We start from the raw sequence: 15,959 nt of genomic DNA, 5'->3' as shown, positions 1-15,959 counted from the left end.
CCATGAGGCTGTGGGCTGTTTTCACACTCCAGATGATTGGATTGCTGACACTGCAGTGCAGCATTAGGGGGATGCTGCACTTTTGAGTGTATTGTCTTTTGGATGAGATGTTAAACCAAGGTCCGATCTGCTTGAGTTGGTAGTAACTTAGTGAATATAAAAGATCCCAAGGCACCTATCAAAAAGAGAAGGGGAAAGTTCTCTGATGCCCTGGCCAAATTTCCTGTAGTATTAGAAGTACTTAAAGAAGTCACTAGCCTTGTCAGACTAACTCGGTCAACAAAAAAATAAAAAAAATTAACAAAGATTAGTTACTAATCCATTAATATCCCACTTCGCTTTACCTAAACTCTGACAATTTACTCGGATACAGAGTCCTATAAGTTTTGTGTATACTGTAAACAAACCCCTCTCATGATAACCCACAGCTTCTACAGCCTGCCTCTGCCTTAAGTTTTTCCTACTTCAGTTCCCTCAATTTCATAATACCTAAACCTCATCTATCTCTCCCAGCTTAACCTGCTAACATTTTTTACTATCACCTGCAGTTTTGTACTGTTTGCATCATGTTAACTATGTATCTCACCGTTGTAAATGCAGCTTCTTTATTGTCTATCTCAAAATTTTTACTGAACCATAAGTACCATTCCGGTGATATGTATACTTTGTTCAGTTTACTACTGTTTCTTATGTTTTGTTGTTTCGTAATTTTCATAAACACTGTGTGCCTTTTGGCCCAGGTTGTGTCTGAAGAGGATTCTTGGACCAATGCGCTTGCCCAGTCAACCAGTGTGTGCATAAGTGAATGAGCAGACTGTGTATCTACGTGCTACTTCTATCATTCATCAACATATGTAGAAGCAAAGCTAGTGTATGGCTTTTGAATCTGACAGTGTCACATGCATTGCAAGCATCGAGTCTCTGCTGCAGTGGGTCACATCTCATTACTGCTCATGGAAGAAAAACCTGAAGCAACAGACTGCCTATGGGATGAGTTGTACAACTCAGTCAAGTACTGGTGAAGATGGGGACAATCCTTTCATCTACTGTTACAAGTCTATCAGCCAGCCATGCTGTTTTCCATAAAGAAGTTAGGATCTTCTTCTATTCCTATGTTGCAGTATTGTAGATGTGGGATTTCCTGCCCTCAGGCGACTCGTACATCGGCTTCTATACAGAAGCTTCAGCTTGGCTGCTGTAGTGTGTGTGGGATGTCACACACAGGGCCATAAACCAAGGGGCCTTAAATGTGACGTCTGCACACACAATCCTCAAAACTTTTCAGCCGCAGACGACATTTGCATCATACTATCGCTCTTCACAGATGTCGCATCTTAAAAATAAGTAGCCCGTTGGGTTCAAACTTTCATATTTTTGAAGATTGTTATAGCTAACACTTGGCTGTTGTAGCCTTAAGCTGATGTCTGGAAAAAAGGGCGCCAGATGCCCCACAAGGTTGCCCATGACAGGTGTGTTTTTTTGCCTAGGCAGGGACCATGATCACTCTCCTGTGCTATTTGTCAATCGTTTGTGCCTAAGACCTTGCGCAGCCATTTAGCCACGTTAAATCTTTACCTCAAAAACCAACGCCTCAGACGGTTAGCCTTTAGAATGGATCCTGCATCGGAGGCTGCACCTGAACCTTCGCGCAAGAAGGCCGAGTTTCCTAGGCCTTCTTCGCCTGCCACTCCACTTACCGATGCACCGCCAACTGCCGATCTAGGGGTTGAGGCATGCTCAGAAGATCTGTCGACTGCAGCGATGTCCCCCGAGGAAGCCGTTTCACAACCAACAACCAGCATGTCCTCGGAGCTCACTCAGACATCGGCAACCATCGTTTCAGTGGTACCTCCTGCAGGAATCCAGACTTCAGATGTGCTAATCTCCAGACCCGACGACAGACCACTCTACTTCCTCTCCAGCCAAAAAGTAGTCGAAAACTAAACATACCTCCTCTTCTTCAGAAGTCACACCGAATTGGCAGGCCTTCACTTCCTCTCTCATGCAGGCCTTCAGGCTCAGCCACTTCCACCCTGCCTCTTCTGAACCCTAGGGCCGTCTCTGCTTCTTCCTTCCCATCCATAACCCTTCAGTTCAGGGAAGAAGAACATGACTCTTCTTTCTGCTCATCAGAGGAGTCCATTTCTTATGTTTCCCAGATTGCTTCCCCCAAGGAATATTACTCTCCGGATGAGGAATTTGTGGAGGGGGACTCTCCCCCTGAGGACATTACTTTTGGTGAGACCATCACCAAGATGAAGGATTAAATGGGACACTTCCCAAATAACTGACACCCAAAAAGGTACTTTGAACTGCTGCAAGTGGAATCTCCCTCCCATTCAGCAGTCCCCCCTGTTCTGCCTGCTTACTTGGATGCCTTCAGTGCAGCCTCTAAGGGCTTTGACTCCCGTCCTCCAGCCCCTAAGTGTCCTGACCACTTCTCTAAAGTACCAAAGGACCACAAATTCTTAGTCAAGCCACCTTTGCCAGACCCAGCTGTTATTGCCACCATAGCAGGTAAGCAATCTAGACTGCTGCCTTTTGCCTCCCTACTACCCACTGACAAAGACAGTAAGTACATGGATAGGATGGGGAAGAATGTGTACACGTCGTCTACTTTTGCTTTCAGAGCCATAAATTATTAGACTCACATGACCAGATATGCATTAAACTTGGTCTCTCAAGCCTCCTCCATGCTGGCTTCCTTGGCTGACAGTCCCTGCAAGACAGACATCTCATCCAAACTTTCCTTGGCCCAACAGGTAGCCAGGCACTCCATAAGGTGCAGCTATGATGCTGCAGAAGCTTCCGCCAGGTCTGTAGCATTTGCTTCAGCCCTCAGGAGGTACTCATGGCTAAGACTCCAGAACCTCCCCGAGGACTTCAAGGCTAAAATCCTGGACGCCCCTCTGGACCACAATGTGCTGTTTGGAAAACAATCCGCTGACCTTTTTAAAAATCTACAAGAAAAAAAGCAAAGAGCTCCAGGACATTAAGCACCTGCTGGCATTGCCCATACCCAAATATTATAGGAATTACCCTGCTAAAGCCACACTTGTAAGACATACTCCACAGCCCTCCTTTTCCAGGTCCAGGAGAGGGGTCAGAAGACCTACTAACTCCAGATCCTCTGCTCCACCAAAGCTACCCAGACAGCCCTTTCAGGACAGAGGATGCCTCAGTAATGTATATTTTCCCACTTTCTCCCCCTTTGGCAATCCATCACTTCAGACCAGTGGGTCTTAAACATTATCCAAGAAGTGTACTTCCTATCCTGGAAAGAGAAGCCACCCAGAGGAGGCATTCCTTCCCTCCCCAAAAACCAGGTCCATCTTATGCCACAAGTTCTGGCAGATGATCTACAGCTAGGCACCATAGAGCCCGTTCCTCCAGGGCAAGAAGGAAAAGGGTTTTACTTCCATCTCTTCCTGGTCCCCACAAAACTGGCCCCTGGAGACCCATCTTAGATCAGTCCTTTCTAAACCTACATCTTTAGGTACCCTCCGTCAAAATGCTCTCTCTCCCCACGTTGCTGCCTCTCATTCCAGCCAAGGGTCTTCATGGTCATCCTAGACCTAAAGGAATCCTACCTGTACATGCCCATCAGGAGTTCCTACAGACAATTCCTGCATTTCTCTGGCCCTTTATCTCATTTCCAATTTACTGCCTTGCCCTTTGGTTTATAAAGGGATACAAATTTACCCTTATCTAGACAACATCCTGATTCTGGCAGAGTCCAGGGATGCTGTACTAAAGCACCTACATTTTACCATGTCCCTTCTGCAGAACCTAGGATTCTTATCAACCTCCCCAAATCCTCTCTGATCCCAAGCCAGGACAAGAATTTCCTTGGCTACAGAATCAGAACAGACACAATGAAGGCTGTTCTACCTCAGGACAAGGTTTTGTCTTTAACTTCCCACTTCCAGGAAGCTCTGCTATCCCGAAAGGTAATGGCAAGGCATTTTCTTCGGCTCCTGGGTCTGATGGCAGCAACCATCCCCATGCTACCTCTGGCAAGAACGCACATGCGCAAGCTGCTGTGGTTCCTGAAGAACACCTGGTCCCAGCACCTACATCCCTTAGAGCAAGCCACCCCCCTCCTTCCCTGACTGAAAACCGAAATCAACTGGTAGATCCAGCAGGTGAAATTGAGCCCAGTGCTCCCACTACAGCCCCCCTCCCCAACCCAAGGTATGCATACAGATGCCTCAGATTCAGGTTGTGGGGCAACTCTGACCTCTTACAAGATTCAGGCAAAGTGGCATCCCTCTCTTCAGGCCAAACACATCAATATCAGGGAAATGACAGCAGTTTTCTTATCTCTACAGACCTTCACCCTCCCCCTTCTGGTTCCAGAGGTGCTCCAGATTGTCACCGACAACACCACAGTGATGTGGTACCTCAACAAGCAGGGAGGAACAAAGGCCTATCAGCTGTGCAGTCTATCTCTGCTGATATGAGACGTAGCCTCCCAGCTCAACTTAGTCCTGCAGGTGGTCTACATCACCTCACAGGACAACCACCAAACGGACCTCTTGAGCAGGACCTCCTCACCTCAACACGAATGGATGCTGAGCAGGGAGGTGGTCCTACACATAGTCCACCGGTGGGGTGTTCCACAAATAGACCTGTTTGCCTCCCTCCAATACAGGCGACTGCAGAGCTTCTGCTCAAAAGCCCATTCCCCTCTAGCATGGAGAGTGGACGCTTTCAGCTTCTCTTGGGAGGGGAAGTTCCTTTATTCCTTCCCCCCATTCCCACTGATTCAAAAAGTCCTCCTGAAAATCCAGAAGGACAAACCAAGAATCTTGTTAGTGACTCCCTACTGGCCAAGGCAGCACTGGTTCCCCCTATTTCACAAACGAGCCAAGGGCAATCACTTCATAGGTAGGTACTAGGCTATGTAAGGGCCTATATAAGCCTAGCCAAACGGTACCCTGGCTTTTGCCACCCAAGAAAATTAAAATCCTGTGCCCGGTCAAGCAGAGCCACATAAGTGATCCCCAGGGTGAATTTCCTATCTCCCATCCAATCATCAAGATCTTGACCTACTGTCACAAGACAAAGGAGCTCTCCTATACCCACAGGTACAGATGTTGTCTCTGACTCTGTGGGTGATAAACTTTTGATCCCTTTTAGACACCACTACTCAGAAGACGTGCTTTCAGTCCTAAGTGAGGCAAGGAAACCTACCACCAGAAAATATTACCTGGCTAAATGGGAACGATTTGCAAAATGGTGTCTGCAAAAGGGAAGGGATCCCAGCTCCGCCAAGGTTCCCCTGGTTCCAAACTACTTGTGTCAATTGATAAAAAAAAATTACCTTTCTTATTCTTCTGTAAAAGTTCATCTCTCAGCCATATCAGCCTGCCTGCCCCTGGAACCCACCTTGCTGGCCAGACTCGAAGTAAAGCTCTTCCTTAAAGGGGTCTTGCACATGAGACCACCTAGGAAACCTATCCCTCCGCCTTGGGACCTTAACCACATCTTAGAGAAATTAACCCAACATCCCTTTGAACCTGCCAGCCCTTCCTCCTTACAGATGTGCACATCGAAGATGGTCCTTCTGGTGGCCATCGCCTCAGCCAGAAGAATGTCAGAACTACAGGCTTTAATGGCCTGTCCCCCCACACAAAGACAGGGTGTCCTTACAAACCAACCCCTCCTTTATGCCTAAAGTGGTCAGTGATCTCTCTTAACCAATCCATTCATCTGCCCACCTTTTTTCCCTCACCCACTAACGAAGGGGAGAGGATACTACACTCCCTGGATGTGCACAGACAACTTAGAATCTACCTGGACAAGACCACTGCCATCAGAAAGACTAACCAGCTCTTTGTCTCCTTCCACCCCAGAGTCCTGGGCAAGGCAGCTTCCAAGCAAACCATTGCATGCTGGATCAGCAAAGTTATTTGCTTCTGCTACTCTCACCATGGAAAGGAACCCCCAATGGGAATCAAGGCCCATTCCACTAGAGCTTTGGCCACCTCAAGGGCCTTCATGAAAGGTCTAGACACACCATCCATTTTGGAAGCAGCCACCTGGGCCACTATCCACACCTTCACCAATCATTATAAATTGGATCAAGTTTCCAGAGCTAGAACAGGATTCACCAGAGCAATCTTGCAGGGTGTTGTAGAACCCTCTGCATCTACCACCATCCTCTCCTCCTCTTAAGCTGTAGTACGCTCCCACACCTAGAATACTGTAACATAGGAATAGAATGACATAGAGTAGTTGTGTAAAATCTTACCATAACCATGTATGTCCTTTTCCATGTTGCAGTGTTCTTTCCCGCCCACCAGTCCCCCCTAGTCTTATACCTTCCTGTTCTACCTACATCTCAGTAGGGCTCCAAGTTACACACCTGTAAACAACTGGCACACCTCCTGCTGATCCTTATTCTCTGCCCGCTGGCCTTCAAGTTCTGAGGATTGTGCGTGCAGACGTCATATTTAAGGCCCCTTGGTTTATGGCCCTGCATGTGATGTCCCGTGCACACTACAGCACCCAAGCTGAAGCTTTTGTATAGAAGCTGATGTACGAGTCACCTGAGGGCAGGAAATCCCACATGTAGAATACTGCAACATGAAAGAGAAGGACATCTACGGATACGGTAAGATTTTACACAACTATTCTTTTTCTGCTGATGGTCCCTTAATGCATATGGTATGCTATGCATTGCATTGAAAGAAGGTTCAGCTTCCTTACATCTGTTATCCTAAAGATCCAGGGGAGCCTCTCCAGCATCTGATAAAGCCTATGTGATGGGTTTCCACATGTGTCTCCAGAACAGAGGAGTTCAGAAAGTGTGACCATATCGGTTTCCTTTTATTTTATTTTTTATTGTCCCTTTTCAGGGCATGACCTGGGAGCACTGACTTGTTAACTGACTTGCTCAGAGTCTCACAGTAGGCAAGTGAAGGTGGAAGGATTACCTATACCACTTAATTTAGCAATTTTTGCAGGATTTGGCCTAACGACTTGAACCCTGTACCCTGGACAACTGGAAGCAGCATATTAACAACTTAGAACTTTAGTTCTCTATGCTAACTGCCACACAAGTTCTTCCAATAATGTGGAAATTTCAGCAGGTAAACACACTATTTCAGATTGAATTGCTGGTGTTGTATATATTTTTGTTATGACTCACTACATAAACCTCATCACAGATCTTTCAAGGCTCAGTCTATGCAGGAGCTTTCTCTCTCTCTCTAGAAGGAGTTTAGCAGCAATGATTTGTGAAATTAAGAAAACATTGACCTAATCTTCAGTCCACACCTTCATTAAGCGTTTACAAGTTGGACATGATTTCCAATGCAGGAGGCAGTTTTTTTTTTCATAGCAGTTGACCAAGGAGTGCTAGATGGCACCTCAACATAGCTGTTTGATTTATAGCTTGTTGTTGTACCCCACTACTGTGGCAAAGTTCTGAAGACCAGATGATGTAGTACAGCTGTATAATGTAATCACCTTAGAAGTAGATAGTTGACTCATTCTTGCCTTCCTAGTTTAGAGCCGTCCAACCACTTTTGTTTCTTGTTAAGTTCAGTGTGTTAGTCCTTCTGCACTGACGAGAAGCTTAAATGTTTTTGTGTGGATTATAATTGTTGAGATTAGTGATACAGTTTAATTTAGCCCTTTGTCCAGGCCTTGGGTGAATTGCATAGTATTGTTAATATGTCTGCCTAAGGCACTTTGCCATCTTGGCAAGACTGTACTTAGTATGTATGACTGGATACATTGGTTGTGGCTCAAAAAAAGGTCCTGATGTTTTACTTTTTTGTTGGTTGGGACAGTTGTATTAGGCTTAAGGCCCATTTTCAAGCGAGACCAGAGCCGATGTTCATATTGACTGGGGTAATTTAGCCAGAACACCAGGAAATTTTCATACGGTCTTCACTGAGTACCATGGGATCTTTAATATTCTCCTTCATTACTACCGTCTTTGGCAGATGAAACTATGTTGACTTTTTTTTCTAATTTGGCTGCTGTAAGATCTAGTTATCTTCTTTCTTGGGGCTAAGTTATCCCACCCAAGTTAACAGGGACTTGTATAGCCTGTTACTTTTGGAATGGATCTATTGCTTAGCAAAAATATGAGCCAAAAGGCTGTACCTTATTAAGGATTGTATTGCATCTATTTTGTCAAAACTGTGAAGGCAAGAACAAGTCAAATATGTTGTGTTGCAGCAAAGTGTCATACTGATGTACTTTATTAATTCTGTTTTTGAATGGACATTTTTGGAACAATTCATGCAGAAAAATGGTTTGGAGGAGAAATGTGGTTTGAGAGAATGCAGTGACTGAATAGTTTATTTGCTGTTGCTCAGGTTATATGATATATAACAATATATGTAATGCATAATACTTCTAAATGTAAATTTGTTAAAATGGTTTTATTATTTTTATACAAGTTTGCCTATGTCACAATGATAATTCAATAAAGGTGTTAGAAAAATGATGTAGTTGGATGTGCGAAAATGGTCTGCTTAGTGTATCCTGTTGGTGCAGAGGAGTTTTGCCAAATACCTCACCAGTTTGAAGACAAGGCATTGAAGGTTTGGGGACTGGAATGAGTTCCTGTTTTTTCTCATTTTTATATTTTTTAAGGTGGAAAAGGGGTGAGGTTTAATTTCTGTGTCTACCTGCTAACAGACAATGGAGTAGTGTTGCTGCAGCAGTACAAAATTTATGTTTATGTTGATGGATCTCCAAGTAGCAAAACTGTAGTGACATGGTATTGTGTAATATTATTGGAATTTATAACATCAGTGAGTGAAGAAAGCTAGTGTCCTGTCTTTTGAAAAAAAATGTTGAATTGGCCAAAGATAATCTCATATATTCTATTACTCCCCACTTTTCAGTCAGTTAAGGTGCACAGCACCACTATGTTACCAGTGAAGCGAGTAAGTGGTGAAAATGGATCTGGGAATTGATTGATTACATGGAGGGTTAATTATCATAGTGTCAAGGGAGTGACATGTTCCTCTGGATCCTTTTAAGAAACAAAACACTAAACCTAAAGATAAAACTGATTGCTAAAAATCACAAGCACTGTTTAATGAATGCATTATTCACAAAGTGTTTGGCTTGGATCACTGTGTTAGGAAACCGACCTTGCTAATTTTAGTGGCTGTCTTTTCAGAGCAGTTTGTAGTGGGGCAGTTGGTCATTATAATAATGTTTGTTTGCTTCTATTCCTTTTTTTGTGTAATGAAGTGCTTTCTGTTATATTTTTCACTAGTGGGTCGTGGAATTCTCCATCGTGGCCCTATTGATAATGAAAGTGACAGCGAGGAGGAACTTGCAGCTTTTTGTCCCAAGGTAAGGACAGTCATTACCTGTTTTAATCAATCTTGCTTGATATATATTTTTTTTTGGGGGGGGGTGGAATTTGTGGGGGGGTTACATTTTTTGTTGAGCTTCTGAGCCATTAACAATGGTGTCTTCCTAATAATTGAATTATTAACTAGCATTCAGAAGCCTTATTTTATTTGGTACATTTTGATAGGAAATTTAGCTAGTGTTATACCTGATTGCTAGGTACAGGTTCTATATTATTATATTGGAACACTGATCCAAAGCAGCAAAAGTGCATATTTCAGAGTATAATTTCACCTACCATTAGGGGCATGACTCACAAAAGAAGGTGTCATTGTGTGAATGTTAAAGCCATGAGTTTCAAGATGTCTGTCTGATATATTTAGTAATATTGTGAATTGCTGTTTATGACCTTTACATTTTTGAGCTGTTTAAATTTGTGACAGCTTAAACGTGCAAGAAATGTGCATCCTGATTTGCATCTTTAAACATGTCTTCATTCTGTAACAGTTTAATGCCTTTAAGTGCTTACTTACATCAGGAATCTGTTATTATAATAGGGATAGTATTCTGCTCTGTGTACTTCACGTACATTGTATGTATTGTTCTGATTCCTTTTGTCTGGTACTCACTCTTGCAGACTGGTTCTATATGTGGTATCTTGCAGTGCATGCCACCACTCTCCACATTTATCTACATGACAAGTGATGCAGATGGGTGTGTAGCTGTCCCCTGTTGTGCAGAATAGCTGCAGACACTCATATTCATGTACAGATGGTAGGTGGAGGAGAGAGAGAATCGAATCATGGAGTACAGGTAGCGCTGTATCACAGCTCACAGCTGTACTACTCTGTGGCATATACATGACTACATGTTGCTCTTCCGCGGGAATCAGGAAGTTTGCATGTCATGTAGGGAGGAACAAGGATCTCTCTCTCACGCACACACACACACACACACACACACACACACACACACACACACACACACTGATCCTCAGTGGATGCTGCACAAAATCTGTTCACTGCACTACTGCTTGGGTACTGCTAGGCCACTGGTATGCAGTTGTTTGTTTAAGTAAATAGATTGGCAGGTACTGGAGAATGAAGTACGTATGTGTCACAGTCCAAAAAAAAAAAAAAATGCCTACATACAATCCCTGTCATTGTTCTTCCCATGTCTGCCCATACATGCATTGGCTTGCAGAGCATGCTCAGATGTTTGTGAAAGCTGCCTCTGACTTTCCCTTTTGTCCTAGACTATACATAATCAACAATATTTAAACTGCTGTTTGTAGACTATATAAATTACTATGTAGTAGTCTGTCCTGAGGTGTCATTATACCTATACCCTGCCTGACAGCAGCTGCTAGTAAATTAGTTGCATATATACTCACACTGTGGTCTAGTTGAGAAGTCAGTTGTACACTGTACTGTCCCTGAACAATAGCTCATACTGTCTCTGTTAGCTTGCCTTTTACATATGCTCAACCTGACTTTTTTTCTTACACAGACCATTCTATACACATGCTGTAAGCAGGTGACCATGCTTCCTTGCAGTGGCCAGCTTCATCTCCCAAAAACATGGAAGATAGTTTATTTCCTTTCCTATTTCATCAAACTAAACATGGTTATTTCTGTCTTAGTGAGTGAAACGAACTGCTTGAATATTTTCACTTACAAACTTAGACCTGCTGGTATGTTGCCTCCAGCAAGATGTAGGTAAGCCATTTTTGTCCTTTTCTATATATTCCTTTTTCCTTAGATATTCATTGTCCCAAACATCCTTTTGAAAATAGGGTATTGGTATTCACAGAACAGAAGTATTGAATCCACTGCTTGCGTATCACAGTACTTGTATTTTTTTTTTGTTGTTGTAGGTGACATGCAGGGCTAACATCCACTAGGAAATAGAATTTCCAACTTTAAAGCTCATTATCATCAGTGGTACTTTTCCTTCAGAAATCTAACACCAGACCTAAAGTAGTCAGAAACTTTCATGTGAAATTAGCAACTTTTTAAAAAATATTGTTATTTTTATTTAGAAAGTGGTTAGAATGAGGATTTGCATTAACTTCTCTGTTATGCATTTTTACTCATCTTCATCTCCACTCTCCTGCCAACATTTTATGAGGGACAGAGAAATTCTGAAGCAGAATGAGAGATAATTCCAATTATTAGGGATAGGTGGGAGCTTTCTGCAGACCTGTTGTTTTTAAACAATAAAAAACATTTTTATTGAATTATCATTTATGATGTAAGTAATCGTACATTTACATAAATGAAAACAAATCATATTGAAATATATTCAGTTGCAAACATTATACCATCACATATAATCTTCTAAACCGTCTCTGTCAGTCAAACATTACATAGTTCATTCTATTCCTGTCTTTCTTTAAACCTCATTCCTTCTCCAAAATATTATTCTGCATATATTGTTCATATTGTTCCCACAATTTCCATTTTTTCTATGTAATTTGCTCCTGCCCTTTTCTAAAGATATCACTTCCAGTTTTTTATTATTTTTGTTACTACATTCACTACTTCTAATACAGTTGATTTAGACTTTGATCTCCATTTTCTAGTAATTGCTTTTCTGGCAGTCACCAGAATTAAACTCATTAAGGCCTTATTATGTCTAGGCAATAGGTCCTGTATCACAGCTCAAAAAATTATTTTCTTAGTCGCACCAATTTGCTCACCCAGTATTTCTAACAGAGTAGTCTGCAGGGAATTTTTATAGTCTGCCAACTCATTACACTCCTAAACAATATGTTCCTAATTACGTCTTTCTTCCCCATCACACTCAGCATTTACAATCTGCCTGATGAAAAATTCTTTGGAGTGTACTTGTGGTACAAAAATACCCATGCAACCACTTCCAAGCAAAAATTCTAAATATTCTAGACTTAGTTGCACATTTGGGAACTATACATATATCTTCTCATTGTTTCTTTGTGAATCACTTATCCAGGCTCTCTCCCCCAATCCTTTCATCCTTTCTAACCTCCTTTGATTGATTGCTATTGTTATCATGGAATATTTTATATGCCCTACTACATTCGTTCTAGATTCAACTGAAAACTCTGCCTGTGCACAAGATTCTCCTATTCCTTTTTTTTAACCATATTCTGATATCAATCCTTGATGGGAAAGGCAGTGTCTAGCCTGCAGTCCAAATGTATTATTGGCCTCTCCACATTCTGTTAGCGTTCCCTTCTAAATTGTTTCCTCCAAATGTCCTGGTTCCTTTGCCAGTTTTCTCCAGTAAATTCCATCACCCACTTTCCTGTTCTGTGTACCCTAATTGCAGTCATTCCTATCGGCAGAGTCTCCTTTTTCCATTCCCATGTTGGCTTAGTTCATAGAATACCTTCTGCAACTTTATGAATATAATATTCCATATGACTGTTGTTGTTCTCCTTAATGATCTGCACCCAAATTTCCAGTTGCTTTCCCTCTGCTTCGTCATGATCCTTTTCAACTTTGAATTATAGCTTTCTGCTTGTTGTATAGGAGCCTCAACTGTGTAGCTGTGAAATATCCCTTCAAATCTGGTAAACCCAAACCACTTTGTTCTGTTGGAAGGATCAACTTATCACACTTGACTGTTGCCCTCTTTCCCTCCAAGATAAAACTCTTCAACTCTTTATTAATTGCTTATCCACAGCTTCTGCCCTGGTTAATAAAAATATGCCTGACCTTTGTATAAAACTAAAGGGACTAAAACATTTTCACTTCTTGTATCTTGCTAACCATATCCATAATACAGAACTTCCAGTTGCTCAATTTTTGTATTATCCTTTGTTTAGTCTCTTCCCACATATTCTTAGCTGCCATAACAGAATCCTTTTTAACCCTAAGTACGTCCTTGTATCATGTCCCCATAAATATGGGTATTGCTGAACCAGTTCATGTATGGGTAAATAGTTTGCAGCTGTTGCCTTTGTTTATCTTCATTAATTTTGTATCCCAAAAAAGACTTGAAACTGTGTTAGAATGTTCCACATTACTGAAATGTCCTTTTTCTGGTTTTACCATGTACAAAATAATACCATTTGCAAATAAAGCCAACTTTTCGATTACCATACCAATTATATCACTGAATTTCTGAGTCTCTTATTTTCTTTACCAGTGGTTCCAAGTATAACACAAATAAAAAGGGGAAAGAGGACACCCCTGTCTGGTTTCTCTGTTCAAACACAACTTATCAGAGACCAACATCCCCCCACTTCAATTTTTAACTCTGTCCCCTCATATATCCTCCAGATTAGACTTATTATTTTGTCAGGGAATGCAAATGCTTCCATTGCCCTACTCATAAAATCCCAGCTTACTCTGTTGAATGATTTCTGTGCATCAAGACCCACAAACAGTAGTGGTATTTTCTTACATTCTTCTTCCCTGTGGATCATCATTGTTCTATTAACATTGTAAAATGCCTTCTCTCCACAAAACTATATTGATCTATATTTATCAATTTTGGCAACACCTTCGCCATTATTTTAGCCATTATAAACAACACTTTACAGTCATGGTTTAATATTGAAACATGACTATATGATGCTGGATCTGGTGGGTCTTTACCATCTTTATATATTACATCCACCACCGCTTTCTTCCAAGATATCGGTGCTTCTCTTCCTTTTAAAATACTGTTAAATGAAACCTTCCAGGTCTTTATCACTTTCTTTCCTCCTAGCTTCCAAACTTACATGAGAATAGCATCTATTATTGAACAGTTTCCTGTAGATTGGTCGTACATCACCATTTTATTTAATTTCCTCTTATCAGAACTGCTAATAAATGAGCCTCATCTACTTCTAATATTGGCATATTTAATTCTTCCGTAAATGTTTCCATTTATACTTTTTCTTGATTTCCACATTTATGTGCGTTACAGAGATTTTCATAAAATTTCCAAAATATTTCTAATACCTCTAGAGGATCTCTGGTTATTTTTCTAGTTATAGGCTTCCCAAGGTTGGCAACAAGCCTTTCTACTTTCTCTTGCTTGAGTCATGGTAAAAGCTTTTGTGCTCTGGAGTTACTACCAAAAAAGTTTCTTAACAGCATTCTTTCTAACCTCATGCATGTTATCCAGGTACTCCCTTACTTTCTCTTTAGCATTCTGCAGTTTGCCTCTTCTTCTTCTTGAGAGATTCCTCTTATTCTGCAATACATTAAACTTTGTCAGTCCCTCTAAATAATTTGTTACTTCTTAACCATATCACTTTTTCTTTTATTTCTACCCTATTTCTTTTATTTCTATACTATTTTTAAACTCCACTTTCATTTTACACCACAGGATAAATTTGTATCTTCCCTAATAACTCCCAAATGATTTCTGGTTCACATTCCTTAAATTCTTTTCTGCTTAACATCTAGCTGGGGGAAGTGCCAGTGTCTCATTTTTATTTTAGTTATTAATGGTGCATAATCTGAAATAGTTATTGGATGCATATCAAAATTTTCTATTAACTGTACATGCTCCTGTGAAATATAATTTCTGTCTAACTTTGCCCAGTTTTTGTACCTTGGGGAATAATATGTAAATCTCTCCAAGCTCCTACTACTGGATTTGTATCTTCCATACCAAATATTTTCATAAATTTCTATAAAAATCTACCCTTTTGTTATATTTTCCCTTTTAGCCCCCCCCCCAGATCCATCCTCACTGTTGCAAATCAAATTCCAGTACCCATGTATAAGTAATATTCTCTGCTGAAAGCTGATTATTAATCCCAGAATTTTTTAAGCTCCACTGTAGCAGTTTTAAGTGGGAATATAAATACATGCTAGAAGTAATCCTCCTCCCTTGCCAGTAGCCTCGTACTACTACAAATCTACTATTATGTTTTTTCTCTTCTATCAGTGTTGGAGCTTCTCTAGCAGTTAATATCAGTACTCCTTTTTGTTTGTCCCAGATATTCTGCTGAATAGCCATCTTAAAATCCTTTATTTTTCAGTCTCATGTTCACTTCGTTCCAAATGTGTCTCCCATAGCATAGCTTTTTGCACTCTGCATTTCTTAATATAGTTCACTACTCTTTCTTTTTTGTATATACCCATGAGACCATTCACGTTCAAAGATGATATGGAAAGTGTTGCCATTATGATAATAAATGATTGTATTATATATGTATAACAGCTTTTGTGTTACATGCATATACTAATGTTTGGCAGGGTGATCTTTTTGCACAGTTGTTTCTTTTCATATCTATTTGAACCTATGTTGCATCTTATAAGACTTTTGTTTTACTAAAAACACTCAAAACTAAAAAAATGTCCCCAGAACATCTCCATAACCTATTAACTTAATGCAAAAAAACTGTGTACATCGTCAAATAATGAAGTTTAACCGTCCTAATAAGAACAATTGTCCCAGAATGACAGTGACACACAGGCTTTAACTGACTTGTAATTAAGGTTACCCATGCTAAGACACTTGGTACACCCTGTACTACTTCTTACACTAAGTGCTGTCTGTTTTTGTCTTATCTTTATTTCTCTCCCAAATGTAGAAAACAATTTGAATGCTTTCAGAAAGCAGTATATTTTAGCCATTGAAAGAAAAAAGAATTCTGTTTTTATTGCCCTCTTATCACCTTGTCTCCATAGAATCATGAG

The 15,959-nt window shown here is 40.9% G+C and overlaps 1 protein-coding gene across 1 annotated transcript in view; it reads left to right on the top strand.

Annotated features, from left to right (window-relative positions):
* Positions 1-15,959, top strand: part of RETREG3 (reticulophagy regulator family member 3) — a 552,961-nt gene that overhangs the window by 351,317 nt on the left and 185,685 nt on the right. Inside the window, exon 7 of the mRNA XM_044054705.1 lies at positions 9,251-9,330. Within this exon, the coding sequence (XP_043910640.1) occupies positions 9,251-9,330 (80 nt within the window). The remainder of the gene's footprint in view (positions 1-9,250; positions 9,331-15,959) is intronic.

Source organism: Protopterus annectens, chromosome 13.part0 (genome assembly GCF_019279795.1).
Source record: "Protopterus annectens isolate FY-2018-M chromosome 13.part0, PAN1.0, whole genome shotgun sequence".
NCBI lineage: Eukaryota > Metazoa > Chordata > Ceratodontiformes > Protopteridae > Protopterus > Protopterus annectens.
Note: the sequence above shows the minus strand (reverse complement) of the source record. Positions and strands in the feature narration are given on the sequence as shown.